This window comes from Bombus huntii, chromosome 9 (genome assembly GCF_024542735.1).
Source record: "Bombus huntii isolate Logan2020A chromosome 9, iyBomHunt1.1, whole genome shotgun sequence".
Classification (NCBI taxonomy): Eukaryota; Metazoa; Arthropoda; class Insecta; order Hymenoptera; family Apidae; genus Bombus; species Bombus huntii.
In genome coordinates, this window is record NC_066246.1 from 6,850,850 (window position 1) to 6,863,618 (window position 12,769).

General features: G+C 34.3%; 3 protein-coding genes across 6 annotated transcripts in view; all 3 read right to left on the reverse strand.

Annotated features, from left to right (window-relative positions):
- LOC126869877 (uncharacterized) overlaps positions 1–12,769 on the reverse strand; it is a 195,756-nt gene that overhangs the window by 101,050 nt on the left and 81,937 nt on the right. The window lies entirely within an intron of this gene.
- LOC126869876 (uncharacterized) overlaps positions 1–12,769 on the reverse strand; it is a 288,377-nt gene that overhangs the window by 39,858 nt on the left and 235,750 nt on the right. The window lies entirely within an intron of this gene.
- On the reverse strand, positions 4,844–8,963 carry LOC126869878 (lipase member H-like). Its single transcript, XM_050627021.1, has one exon. The coding sequence runs from the start codon at positions 6,701–6,703 to the stop codon at positions 5,654–5,656; it is 1,050 nt and encodes a 349-aa protein (XP_050482978.1). The 5' UTR covers positions 6,704–8,963; the 3' UTR covers positions 4,844–5,653.

Genomic DNA, 12,769 nt, shown 5'->3' on the forward strand with positions numbered 1-12,769 from the left:
GTGCTCTGATAAAAATAAATTATATGTTCATAGAAATTAACAAGGAAATAAGCAGGAAAGGAAATAAACAAATAAACAAATCGCAAGAAGTAACAAAAATCTTGCATACATAAACCTAATAGTCGGTTTGAACACATTGATAAGAACGTTTCAAATATTCTCAGATATACCAGGAACAAACCTGCGAACGTATCGTGGTTCATTTAAAAAATTTAATTCGCAGCTTACGCTGCGGTACACACAACGTTTTATCACTTTTCCAGACCTACTAATTTCCCATTCATTTAAATGAACCAGAAGTATGCTTATTTCGAGTCGCACGATCTCGTGTAACATGACGTTACTAGAAAAAATAAACAGATCTAAAAACGTTGCATTAATGATACGAAATGTGCACATTCCTCGGGAGTAAATATTGGAACGTTTGTCGTACTATTTTATTCTGTGCATTTTTGTATATTTTATATGTAACTGGATTAAACAGGGTGTTTCACAAATGTCAACTAAAATTTGAAAACTTTCCTCGACAATCCACAAAAACCCACATTGTATGTCGATTTAATAATTTTGTTTCTGTTGAAAAATTGTATTTCTCATAAAAAAAAAAAAAAAAAAAGGAATCTGAACCGATCGACTACCCAAAGATTGAATTAACAATTTACCATTTCCGATGAAAAGCAAGATCCAAATGCATAGATTACACTCCGCTTTGGCGAATAACTACGTTTAAATATCTGAAATTTCACCTAATACGAGTTCTTTTCATCACGATGTGTGCACTCTTTAAGTAATTATGTTGTTATACCTACTTTTAGTGATATTCACGTTTCAAGCAAAGCCAGCATTTGCATGCATTTGAATACATTACAATACCTTCTACGTACAAACTGACGTTTTTACCAGCTATTTACGTGCGCGCGCGAACTTTTTGATTACATAATCTATTCTTGCATCGCGTTGTTTCTAGTTTCAATGCTATTCTGATATCTTCCACGTGAATTTAAACTGCAGAGTGCGTCATTTTGATATAAAATGTTATACCGTAAGTTTTCGATCAAACGATCGCGTATTTTACAGAAGAAAATATTCAGAGAGATTTCAATATGTAGATGGATCTTGCTCCATTTAAAGATATACTGAAAAGAGAAAATAACCTAGATTTTCTAGATAGATATGTGAGATGTAATACAGATGTGTGTCACGATTGCAGAAAATGAAGATAAAATTTGAAAAAATAACTGTAAATAGACGAGAGATACACGATCTAATTCTTGAGCTCGTTTAATAAGTAGGTTACTTAATAATTCATCCTTAAACAACTATTATTATCAAGCTACAATTAATCGATTAATCCCATTTTCCCGAACTGTATACAGTTTACGTATGAAACAACATTTTTTGAGATGTTACCAATGAATGTTAAAAATTCGAGAAGTAGAAGATTACAACGTTAATTTAAGATATAATATTAGAATTGAATATTAGAATTTGTATACTTTATACAATTTTTGTTTGTAAACTTTATAATTTTAGTTGCTGAAATATTACTCAAAACTAATTAGGATTATTTTCCTTAGAAAAAGAGTTTCTAGTTTTAAATTATTTTCGTTTTAGAATAAATGAAAATCCTTTACCTGTTGCTTAAACTATGTTATGTAATTTCAATTTGTAACAATCGGATTTTTTAATGAATTAGTCGGTGTCCTGAATTCTTTCTCTTTTTTTTTTCGAGCCGGTTCTTATAGTCTTTGCCATCACGTACCGGCTAACGAGAGCCTCGTTAGTTACTAACGAATTGTTTGGATACAATCCAACTTCCAAAACGTGCTTTCCGTTTGTTTAATATTCGAATTGGTGATGATTCAATTTGAATGTTCTAACACTGTACAAATGAAATGGTTTATGTTACTTTAGAGAGAAAAATTGTTAAATTTTCAATTAGATTATTTAAAGGAAAGTCATAATTGGCACTCGACACCATACACTTTTTGTTTATTACTATAAAATTTGATTTTACTTTTATGACATACTTATATTTTAAAATCGTTCTAAAAACTTGGTAAATACATTTACTTGCTAAATATATTAATTCTTGTAATCTACTCTAAGATTACACGTATGTTAATTATCGCTATTGTTACTATTACTGCGTTTGCAAATAGTACGATTAAATTGGAATTTATTCATTCGTTTCAATTATTTTAATATGCAATAGCAAATTTCATTAATTTAATCGTAGTAATAAATTTGCTGTAGAACACGCGATATAAAACTTATTAAAGTTAAGATAGTGAGCATTATACTTATCGTTGATTTACATAAAATGGCATTAATAAACATAATATAATCAGGAAATCTGACCCCGGTATGTAAGCGACAAAATTAATCGAAGCCTCTCTCGCACAGCCTTTGACTCTTGAAACGTTTCACCTGCGACTTATAGAGCATGACGAACCGTTTTGTCTTAAAGTCGGCTTTAAAGAAACTAACAGGATCATGCAGTAAGGCTTCTGGTCCTTTAGATCTTCTAAGGTCTTTGCACCGGACTCTGTTCAAGTAATAAATTCTTTTTAGAATCGTACGAACGTTCGATATTCGCCACATTATAAAACATTGCAGGAAAAATGATCAATAACTCGTGTTGCTGTTAATAATTGTTTAACTGTTTAAAGAGGGAAAACGAGTTAAATATACGGATTATTTTTTTTTCAAAAACAATACTACATTTGGGGATTTCCTATCCTTTTACGTGTCAATTCATTCGCGTTAATGATAAATTATGTTATAATTAATATAACTGGAGTTGACTTTTTCGTGTCTTGATTAATTAATACATTTTTATAATTAGTAAAAAGTTAGTAAAAGTTTCTGGTTAAGGGATGATCCAGTTAACAGGTTAATAACGCATTTATCAATTTTTGTTTTATATGACATTTTTAAAATTCTTATTATTAGGAAAATATTTTTGAACGGTTTTGCAGAAAAAACAATGGGACACCCCGTACAACGTTACGTAGATAGGAAATAAATGACCGAGTAGAACGTGTCTGGATTTGTCACTCGACTAAGATAACAATTGTCATTTGTTATTAATGGATTTTATATCGTGGGAATTAGACTTCACTAAAGCATTGTCACAATTGGAATATTCCTAATATAGAAATCTTATCTTGTCCCGCTTTTTGTGTCGTCTATCGATTAGTGTGTTTTCGAATATCCAGACAGTTTTCGAAGATAAAAAAATATGTTTATAACACAGCAATTTATTAATTCGAGAAGATTGCAGTATTTTTTTAGATATGGATAAATGATTTTATATTTCATTGGCGAAGAATCTTTACTGAAAATGTATCGATTCTAATGAATTTTTAATTTTTTAATAGTGGAGTTGTTGAAAAATCAAACGTGGCTGAATTCTGATTCATCATTTATTTTCGATGAAACTTATATAATATTACGCTACGCATAATTTAAATAGATATTACATGTTAAACGTTATTACAAATATTATTTATATAGATTATCGAGTAGCTTTGGTAATATCTTTTCATTTTAGGTGTATTTCTATTCCTTTTGAGAACTTTCGAATTAATGTAATATCAATATGAAGAATCGTAATCAATATAGAATACCACTAATTAATTAGATTGCAATCTATGTTGCTCTAATTCCCGAATCAAATAGATATTTAATCATTAATCTGATCACAGATATATAATTACATCTAGACAGACTTTTTACCGTAGAAAAGATGAAAACAGGTTATTGATAAGATTAACTTCTTAATTGTGTAATCTCTTATCATTTGCCTTTTTTTTTTATTGAGAAATCAATTTGAAATATTCTAGAAGAATAATAATTATAATTTTACGTGTTAATACAAAAGTACTGAAATGTATAAAATCATGTAATCTACACCTATATTTTTTCCTATGATATTATTCAGAACTATAGGAAGGCATTGCAAACAATATAATATATTTACAATACACTTAAGGCATTATTACATTCACAAACGCTTTAAATATTACTAAAGCCCGTAGTCGTTTTCCACTCACACATATTTGTCTGTTTTCAAAAATTCTAGACAATTATAAACAAATTTTCATTAACACGTGTATTTCCATACTTCAATTTTATATCAAAGGTGCGTTGTTCACAGAATTTGAAAAATTGTTCATAAAGGTGAGAGTGGAACTACGTTGGAAAAGTTTAGAGGATCATAGGAAAATTCAGTAAATAGATAAACAAATAAATCATTTTTATGTTTCATGCGAGTTACATTTAATCGATACGTATTTTTTTGTAGTAACAGCCATATCATTACTATCGGACGTAATGTTTGCCTTGGAATTTTCTGGTATCAAAAATAATATCTCCGATGATAACGTAATTTTACGATCTAAGTTAAATGTAACAAATAAATAAATATAAATCGTATATTATTAATCGCTTTAAATATTTTAGTAAATTGATAGCAATTAATAACACTGGATGAAAATAAAGAATTTTCGATATGATAAATACAATAAATGACTGAAATATGAGAATCCAAAGTAAATGATATAAGGAATAAATAACCTCTCTTATTTTATACAAAATAATATTTTTGTATCATTATTTCGACGACAATCCATAAATATAGATACAAAATCTCGCTAAATGACTACGCCTCTATCAACAAATAACAGATTACGTGCAACTCGTTTATCAATATTTCAAACGATATTAATAAAATTCAGCTTATTTATAATCCTTTACATATGTAATTTTTATATGTAATTACATATGTAATGTTACAATTTACATATGTAATTTTTACATAAATATGTAATCCTTTACATATGTTACGCTGAAATTAAATTCTTTTATATTTGCATATATTCAATATATATTTTGCATATATTTTCGAAATCAAGTTTCTTCGATAAATCTCACTAATGTAGCTGTAACTTATGCGCGTGTTACACGTAAGATTAGATATAAGTTGGATAATATCTCGTAAAGATCCATTCGATGCACATTGTTACGTAAAAAGCTTACAACGATGTTCACAATTCCAATCAAACCACTGATTTTTATTCGTCAAACCGATGCAACGAACCGATATCCCCTAACCACGATATATAAGTTCAAATCCACGATCCTAATCACTTTGGCGAAAGTAAAAAGATGTTTGATATTAATGTATTTCACACAAAAATTTGCCCGAGAAATGCTTCGAAATGTCCAAGTTTAATCTTCCCAGAGAAGATTTCGTTTTATCGAAACTTTCGAGCCGATAGTTTGTTCATCCGTTTCGCGCGCGTCATCGATACGAATCAACTCCTAAACGGGCTTATAGCCGGTTAGCCCCATTTCTTTCTCTACGCCGAACACAGTATCGATTAGCGGAGCACCAGGTGCTCGAGATACCCTGACCTTGACACGGAACACGTTTTTCAGTCAACTCTCACGCTCACCGTGACAATTTGCCGGAGGGACACATCGTTGGTGCCCGCTTGCAGCAGCAACCGCTTCGTCTCACGCACGTGTCCTCTTTATGCTCCGCAATCAGAGAGCAGAATCGCATCCGAAAGTCTCACGTCGTACATTCTTCGATTTATCGTACGAGTTGTATCTCGCGACAGTAACGCTCGACACTTCGTCGACCTTACGTATACATATCTAACCGGTTCACGCTGAAATTTCCCATGGCGTACGGTTTGTGCCCGTTCGTTCTCACCAGATGAAAGCCTCTGCTCTTCTTATCCACCTTGTCGCCAGCCAAAACGGCCGGGTACCTGGGAGGACACAGGCCAAGCAGATAAAAAGAAAATCCTCCGCATTTCCAGCCCCAGAAACCTACATCCGAATTGATGGACTCGGCGAAATACATCACGGATCTGTGATGATCACACTCGAAAGGCTTCCAATTGTCCCAACAACCTGGCTGGTTGATCCCACCGTTCATATAGAAATCTATGTGCCCGCTCATCTCCACCTTGCCCTGAATGAACGCGTTCGTATGAAAGACATCGACGAAGACCGCGTCCGACGGGTCTAATTTGTAGTCATTCTCCACGGTGACAAACAACGGCATGGCAGGATCTAAACCCGTTATCCTTGACATCTTGTACGGTCTGAGAGCTCTAGCCGCGAACGCGGGCACGTGAGCACCCAGACTAAAGCCGATCACGTGGATATCGTCCGCACCCACGTCCCTCAATCTCTGCACCAGCTGGGCCAAACAATCGCCCACGTGTGGCACGTTTTGCACAACGATGGGATAGCAGGGTGCCGTAGCTAGACGATGCCAATCCATGGCTATCACATTGTAGTCATAGGTTTTCAGATATTCGTTTCGCACGTCCACTAGGTAAGACAGTGCCATGTCAGAATCGTAACCGTGTATCAGGATCTTGGTAGGGTTCGAAGGTTCGAAATGGATTCGTTTCAAATTCGAGCGCTTCTCGTCGACCATGATCTGCTGACCCGCATCGGGATTTCTTTGCGTGTATAAGAAGAACGTCACCTCTTTATCAGGGCAAGTTTGATTCGTGTTCACCAGACACGGTCCTATAAAGTAGTCCTTGGCGACACCTTCGTCCAACGAGTTGCTGACGACGAGCGGCTGCATTTGCGAGCCAGTGGACGGACGAACCATCAGAGAGATGGCCAATACACAAACGTAAAACATTTTCCACGTTGTCAGGTGTTCCATGTTGAGTCTGTTGACTGGTCCAGTGGTCCTCCACCGGCAAGACTGAAGACTGACGGCCGTTAGGGCCGGTTTCACTCGACTGCCGAGACGAAACTAGTAAGCGGTTCGTGCGTCAGCCAGTCGCAAGGGAAACTTTCCGCTCGATCAGCACGTACCACTGGCCGCACGAGCTCTGAATTCTTAAAGAGGGGCATGCCAGACCCGACTCGTCTAATTACCTGGCTGTGACGACGTATGCACGTGACGATCGATAGACGCGCCGCCACCGCTCGATCGCGACTGCCTCGACAAAGGTCGAGCCGATGACGAATTGAAGCACGCTGTTGCCGATATTAGTCTACGCTAGTGTTCGCGCTTTTTGGAAGCGTCACTGACTGCCGATTCGCGAAATTGATCAGCGGAAAGAACGATAACGGGAAACGACGCCCCAGTGTTCAATGGGACTATTGTCTACGAGCTGGAATCTGTAACGGTGTAGAAACAACGCCGGAAGATTCGACGTGAACAAATCGCGAGTCTGTCGATATGACTGGCGCAGGCGCGCGACCGAAAGCGGAGCGCAGCCGACGGAAATCGATGATGACACTCGCGTGTGATTTCGTAGATAACGTAGTGTTGTTATGGAAACCGTGAATCGATGAGTCAGACAGCGCTTTCAGCGATCGTTCTTCGAACTTTCTTCGATTTTCATCGAAGTTGTTATAAAATTGTTAAATTATAATTAGTTGTACGAAAATATAACCAATAGGAAGAATTTATTATATTTTTATAAAATTCGTTACTTGTAAGAAGTAACTTTTTATGAATTTATTTATTGTATGAATGATTAGAAAATCGTTTAGCCTAATTTAGGCGTAATCCTATTTTTTATTTTATGTTATCTATTATCGTGACTGCGTGTAATCTTATAATTTGTCGTCCATTTATCTTGTTTTTTTCTTAATTATCTTTCCTACTTCAATAATTTTTAGTAATAGATCCATTACTTTAGTAGCGTATATCAAAGAAATAATTGTTAGGATTGCAGCAATTGTTTTCAGCGAAAGGAAACAATTTTGGATTCACGTTCATATCTACTTGATAAAATCTAGTTAATTATTGTTCACAATACATAAGAGGAAGTTTGCGCGCCACTGAAGGCAATCTTCAGTGTCATTGAAGTTAATCACGTGAACCTACCATGTTCTCCCGATCCTAGTACATACACGACAAATACATACATCAACTTATAATTGCTCTAATTGACATGGTATGTCGCATGGTATGTCAGTTACTCGAACATTATATCCAGCAACAATTCATATTTCATTTGAAATATCAAAACAAATATTTTAAGTTTCTGGATATTTAAAAAATTTTAACTTTTTGTTCTTGTATTCTCGTTAAAAAAAAAAAGAACACATTTTACCTTCTGATGGAATTTTTGGTTCGAGAGATCAGATTAATTATTTACAGATCACAATCGTTATAACGTACAATATTACATAAAAGCGATTTATAAATAATAATTAATTAGAAATCAAACAGTTGTTAGAATATAAAACAGCCGAAAGTGGCGTATGACGATAAAAATGATGCCTGGAAATATTAGTTTCGGATGTGGCCGTGAAAGTGGACGCGTGTTTCCGCCGCTAGAAGGTGAAATTCTCGCTTAGTATGCGGCTCGTAGACACGTACTTTCCCGTAGAGTGTAGAACGTACGTTGAATGTCAATTGCCAAAAACACTTTTACGTTCGTTTCGAGAAATGGCTTTGTCTGTTCCAATTACGCGTTGTGTGCTCAATTATCGTCATCTACCAATTGCTGGCCAAGGTAACCGCTGACTTTATATGCCGAAATTTCAAGCACTGAAAACACAGCCAGAAAATGCTTGCTTGGACAAAAATGAAGGGTTGAAACCACGACATGCCAAGAGGGAAACGATAGAGGGATAATTTTTGTGATAAACGAGCCGATGTAATGACGGTCCGCTTTCCAGCCCTTTCTCGATGCATCAAGATGCAATAAAAATGAAAATAAACGGGTTTACTAATGGCGTGATGTAAATGTATAATAAAGAATAACTGTACGTGATAAACCGTGTCTCGATGATCTTAATGTGACGTCGTGGGAATTTTAATAGCGGAAATGAAGTGAAAGATCGGTTGTAAAGAATTTGTCAAAATCTTAGATAAGTGTGATTATTGTAATTAGTTTTGTTGAGCTTGAGGTTGACTGATTGAAAAACTAATGGATGAATTTGTAATAGAAATGTATATTGAAATAATTAAAGGTATAAGTATAATGTATAAATTTATGCTGATTCAGATCCTTACTTTCTTAGTGTTATTGTGTTATAGTGTTATTTATAGCAAAAGACATTACCAAAAAAAGTTAAGCTTATAGTTTTACCTTGAGGCTACAGAAAACATAAATAGAAATAGATTTTATTAGTTCCTTTGTTCCTAGACCTTGCAAACCAAAACATAATGTATACTTAAGAGTACAATAATATGTACCGTATCTTTTTAGAATATTTCTGCGTAATAGCAGTCTACAGGTCACGGATGTACATAAATAAAGATGTAGAGTTTTTCTTGAAGTAGTTACATCAACAAGTTTCTTGCAAATTCGTCAAAAAAAGAGGAATTTTCCTTTTACGAAACGCGCGCGTACTACAGTTCGAAAATATCCGAATACTTGATCGTTTCATACAAAATGTAATTTAATTACAAAATTCTAGAAAAATTGTAGATCTCGCGAAGACTTTATGCCTTCTAGTGCTACTAGAATAGTACCATGTATTCACGTACGATTGAATATTTTGTCGCGATTAAATTGATTTTTAAAAATTAATATGTACGTTATGATAAAACTGACTTGTACAATCGTTACACCATGCAGAAGTATTTGCAAAGACGATAAGTCCTTACCTTTTGATTCTTTAATTTCTGAATTATGAGTTAGATTAAGACGAATTCTAAACTGATAAAAGAATTATCGACGTCAATGCAACCAATGATATTGAGATAGTAGACATTTTTCGGAAACTCAGAAATGTATTATATAATAAAAGACGATCGTCATTCGTAAATGCGTATGTAAATTATATAGTTGAAATATACGCGACAGTTTCTGCAATTTAAATCCATTCAAAGGAGGAATAATAAATACAGTTTCTATCGGTTGTTTGAATTTTCCAGAAGAAACCGCTTATATAACATGGAAACAGAGGGGATAATGCTTTGTCCAATATCGAAACGGCGCAAAAAGAATTACATAGCTTGTTAAAAATATGCGGAGGAAGATACTGAATGCTGGAAAAATACCCTTCTTACCGCATTTTAAAAAATACCAATTCCATCGAAATGAATAGAATGAAATCTGAAACGTTCACTTTCTTCCCTTTAAATATGAAATTTTATTTTATGCTATCTTGTTTTACTTTGTTTATTATACTAAATAACATTTCTCATATCTCCGGCATTTTATTACAATAGGATACGTAGTTTCGCGTAATATACATTTTATTTATATATCCTATTAATCTTTTTGTTTCTGTTAACAAAACAATTTTATTTATTCGAATATTCTCTACGTTTTAAATAAATAAAATTATCCTTTCAATAAATATTATTACGTTCCCTGAACAGAATTATGCTTTTCGTTACCTTATATATATTCCTCTCTATGTCTTTATTCGGGTGAAAGTCGAATATCGTGAAAAATATCGTATGAAGATTGATGTAACATTACCCGTTCTCGCCCGTTTTAGCTGTTTCAAAATTCATAACAGGAAAGGAAAGCATAATCTCGTTCTCTCCGCCAAACATCACAAATAGGAAATTGCAGATTTCCCCGGAATATCCCGGAATTCTATTTCGCAATTCTGTCTGTGCAAATCGTCCCGACATAACACGTCTAACTAGTACCAGGATCAACGAATTTCGGTTGAAAATTTCTCCATTGCCAGGCTCCATCGTTATAAATAAATAAAACATTAAATTGCCAATTAACCGACCAGACTCCACCACCTCGTTATTTTCGACAATATCACCATAGACAAAAGAGTCTTCGAATTAATCTATATCGCGTTACTTTTCCAATTAAACGTCGATAGTCGGACAGCTTTTTAATTTGACGATTCGTTACGATACAAGAACTGCCGCGAATCAGTGTTTAATCTTTCCGAGCGCCTCGTCTTTTTAAGCTCATCGAACAAATCCTTTTCCCGTCTAAAAAATTATGTTGTTTAACTTTCAGCATATATTACCTTTAAAAATTAATCCTAAAATTGATTCACATATTACCTACTATTATTAATTATTAATTAGGACGACTTACATAGCAAAAAAAGAAAAAAATTCGTTGTTGAAGAAAGTAATTCTTCCCTAAAGAGAAGAACGTAATAAGTGTTGATTGTGAATACTTAATTAATGGCTGAAAATCCTCTAATTTACCAAAGATCGCCGGCACTCGTTATTTCTTAAAGGTTAAACGAAGCTTTATCAACAAATCCCTTGACAGAAGTAGGAAAGAAGGGAAGCAGATCTTAAGGTAATAGAAAGGAAGTTTTTAAATTTAAAATGAGGAAGAAAACAAAGAGATCTCTGGCCTGTCTACCCAGTTCGAACGAACGAAGAAACAGGGTTGCAAACGGTCGATGCTCTGCTGGAACGAGGCCAGAGCTCAGTGTCCGGCATTGCTTGTCAAGCAACGCTTCTTTCATTCCCAGTTTCTTCCGACTTCCTCCGGCCTATTAGCCAGCTTCTTCGCATTTTTCCAACCATGCGGATTGCTGCTGTGGCAACGGTAGGCAATGGCAGCGTGGTTGCTAGTCATCGCAAGGGAGTTTCGTTCCTGGAGAAACTTTCAGGGGCTGAATTTACTTTTGACCTGGATTGACGGTCGCATGTTGACACTTTGTGCCTTGGGAATCATTTGCGTGCACTTTCTGACATTCTTTTGATTACAAAAATTACTACCATCCTTGGATGCGTTTTCATAATTTTTTATTGTATTTATTCGATTTTATATCTCAGCTGCTGAGTCAGATAAAATTAAAAGAAGGCCAGTAACGATATCACGAACGTTTTCGATTGACTCTTATTACTTTTACGTTTTATAGCTTGTTTTATATTCATCGGGCCCTACATATATACAGGGTGCGATCGAATAACATGTACAAACAGGCGATTCCTTATGGAAAATAAGAAAAAGAAACGTAGAATATCACTTTCTCATATGACGCTTCGTTTTCTAGAAAATCAAGTTTGAAAATTTGTCAAGCACGCTTAAACTTGGCTAACAACCGGCTGGAGATGAGTAAACGATCAATAGAAGATTATCCTAGACGCAAGAATAAGGAAAAAATGTGAAAAAGGTTTGTTTGTTTAGTAAATTTTCGAGTTTCCTTTTCTTAAATAAATCATCTTGCAGACAAATTTTATTCTACACTTTCGACTTATTTTCACATGTAGAACAACGTCCTGTCGATTATTCGCTCATCAGTTGTTCAGTCCAGAATTAGCTCACGTATATTTGATAAAATTGCCAAACTGAAAATTCTGGAGAACGAAACATCATACGAAAAAACTGTATTCTATATTTTCTTCTTATTTTTGTTCGTAACATGTACATGATATTCGACCGCACTCTGTGTAGCTTGAAAGCTATCTAATCAGATTTCGCAACTTTGCTGAAAATTACGTGCAATGCATATTAATTGCTTATAATTCTACATTACGAAATTTCAAAAGCAAAGTGTACGAAACAGAACTTTGCAAATGTTATTCGGTTAAACTGAAAATGGTGTCACAAAATGTGCCTATACTACTATACTATTTCTCAGGTATTTCTCTATACTATACTCTATACTATATACCATTTCTCAGGTTCAAATAAAGTAAATTAAGCAAGATCGTATTTTTCGTAACATTTTGTTTGAATTTATGTAAATATACCTGTATGCATAGTAGTAGTATGTATTTATTGTCAATATTTTACATATCAATATTTTCGAATATAACAAAAGTCTGATAATACTGCAACTACGTATATTTACATAAATATTCTTTTGTTTTTAG

Excerpts from the sequence above, each read along its gene's own strand:
- LOC126869878 (XM_050627021.1), bottom strand. The coding sequence starts at position 6,703 with ATGGAACACCTGACAACGTGGAAAATGTTTTACGTTTGTGTATTGGCC.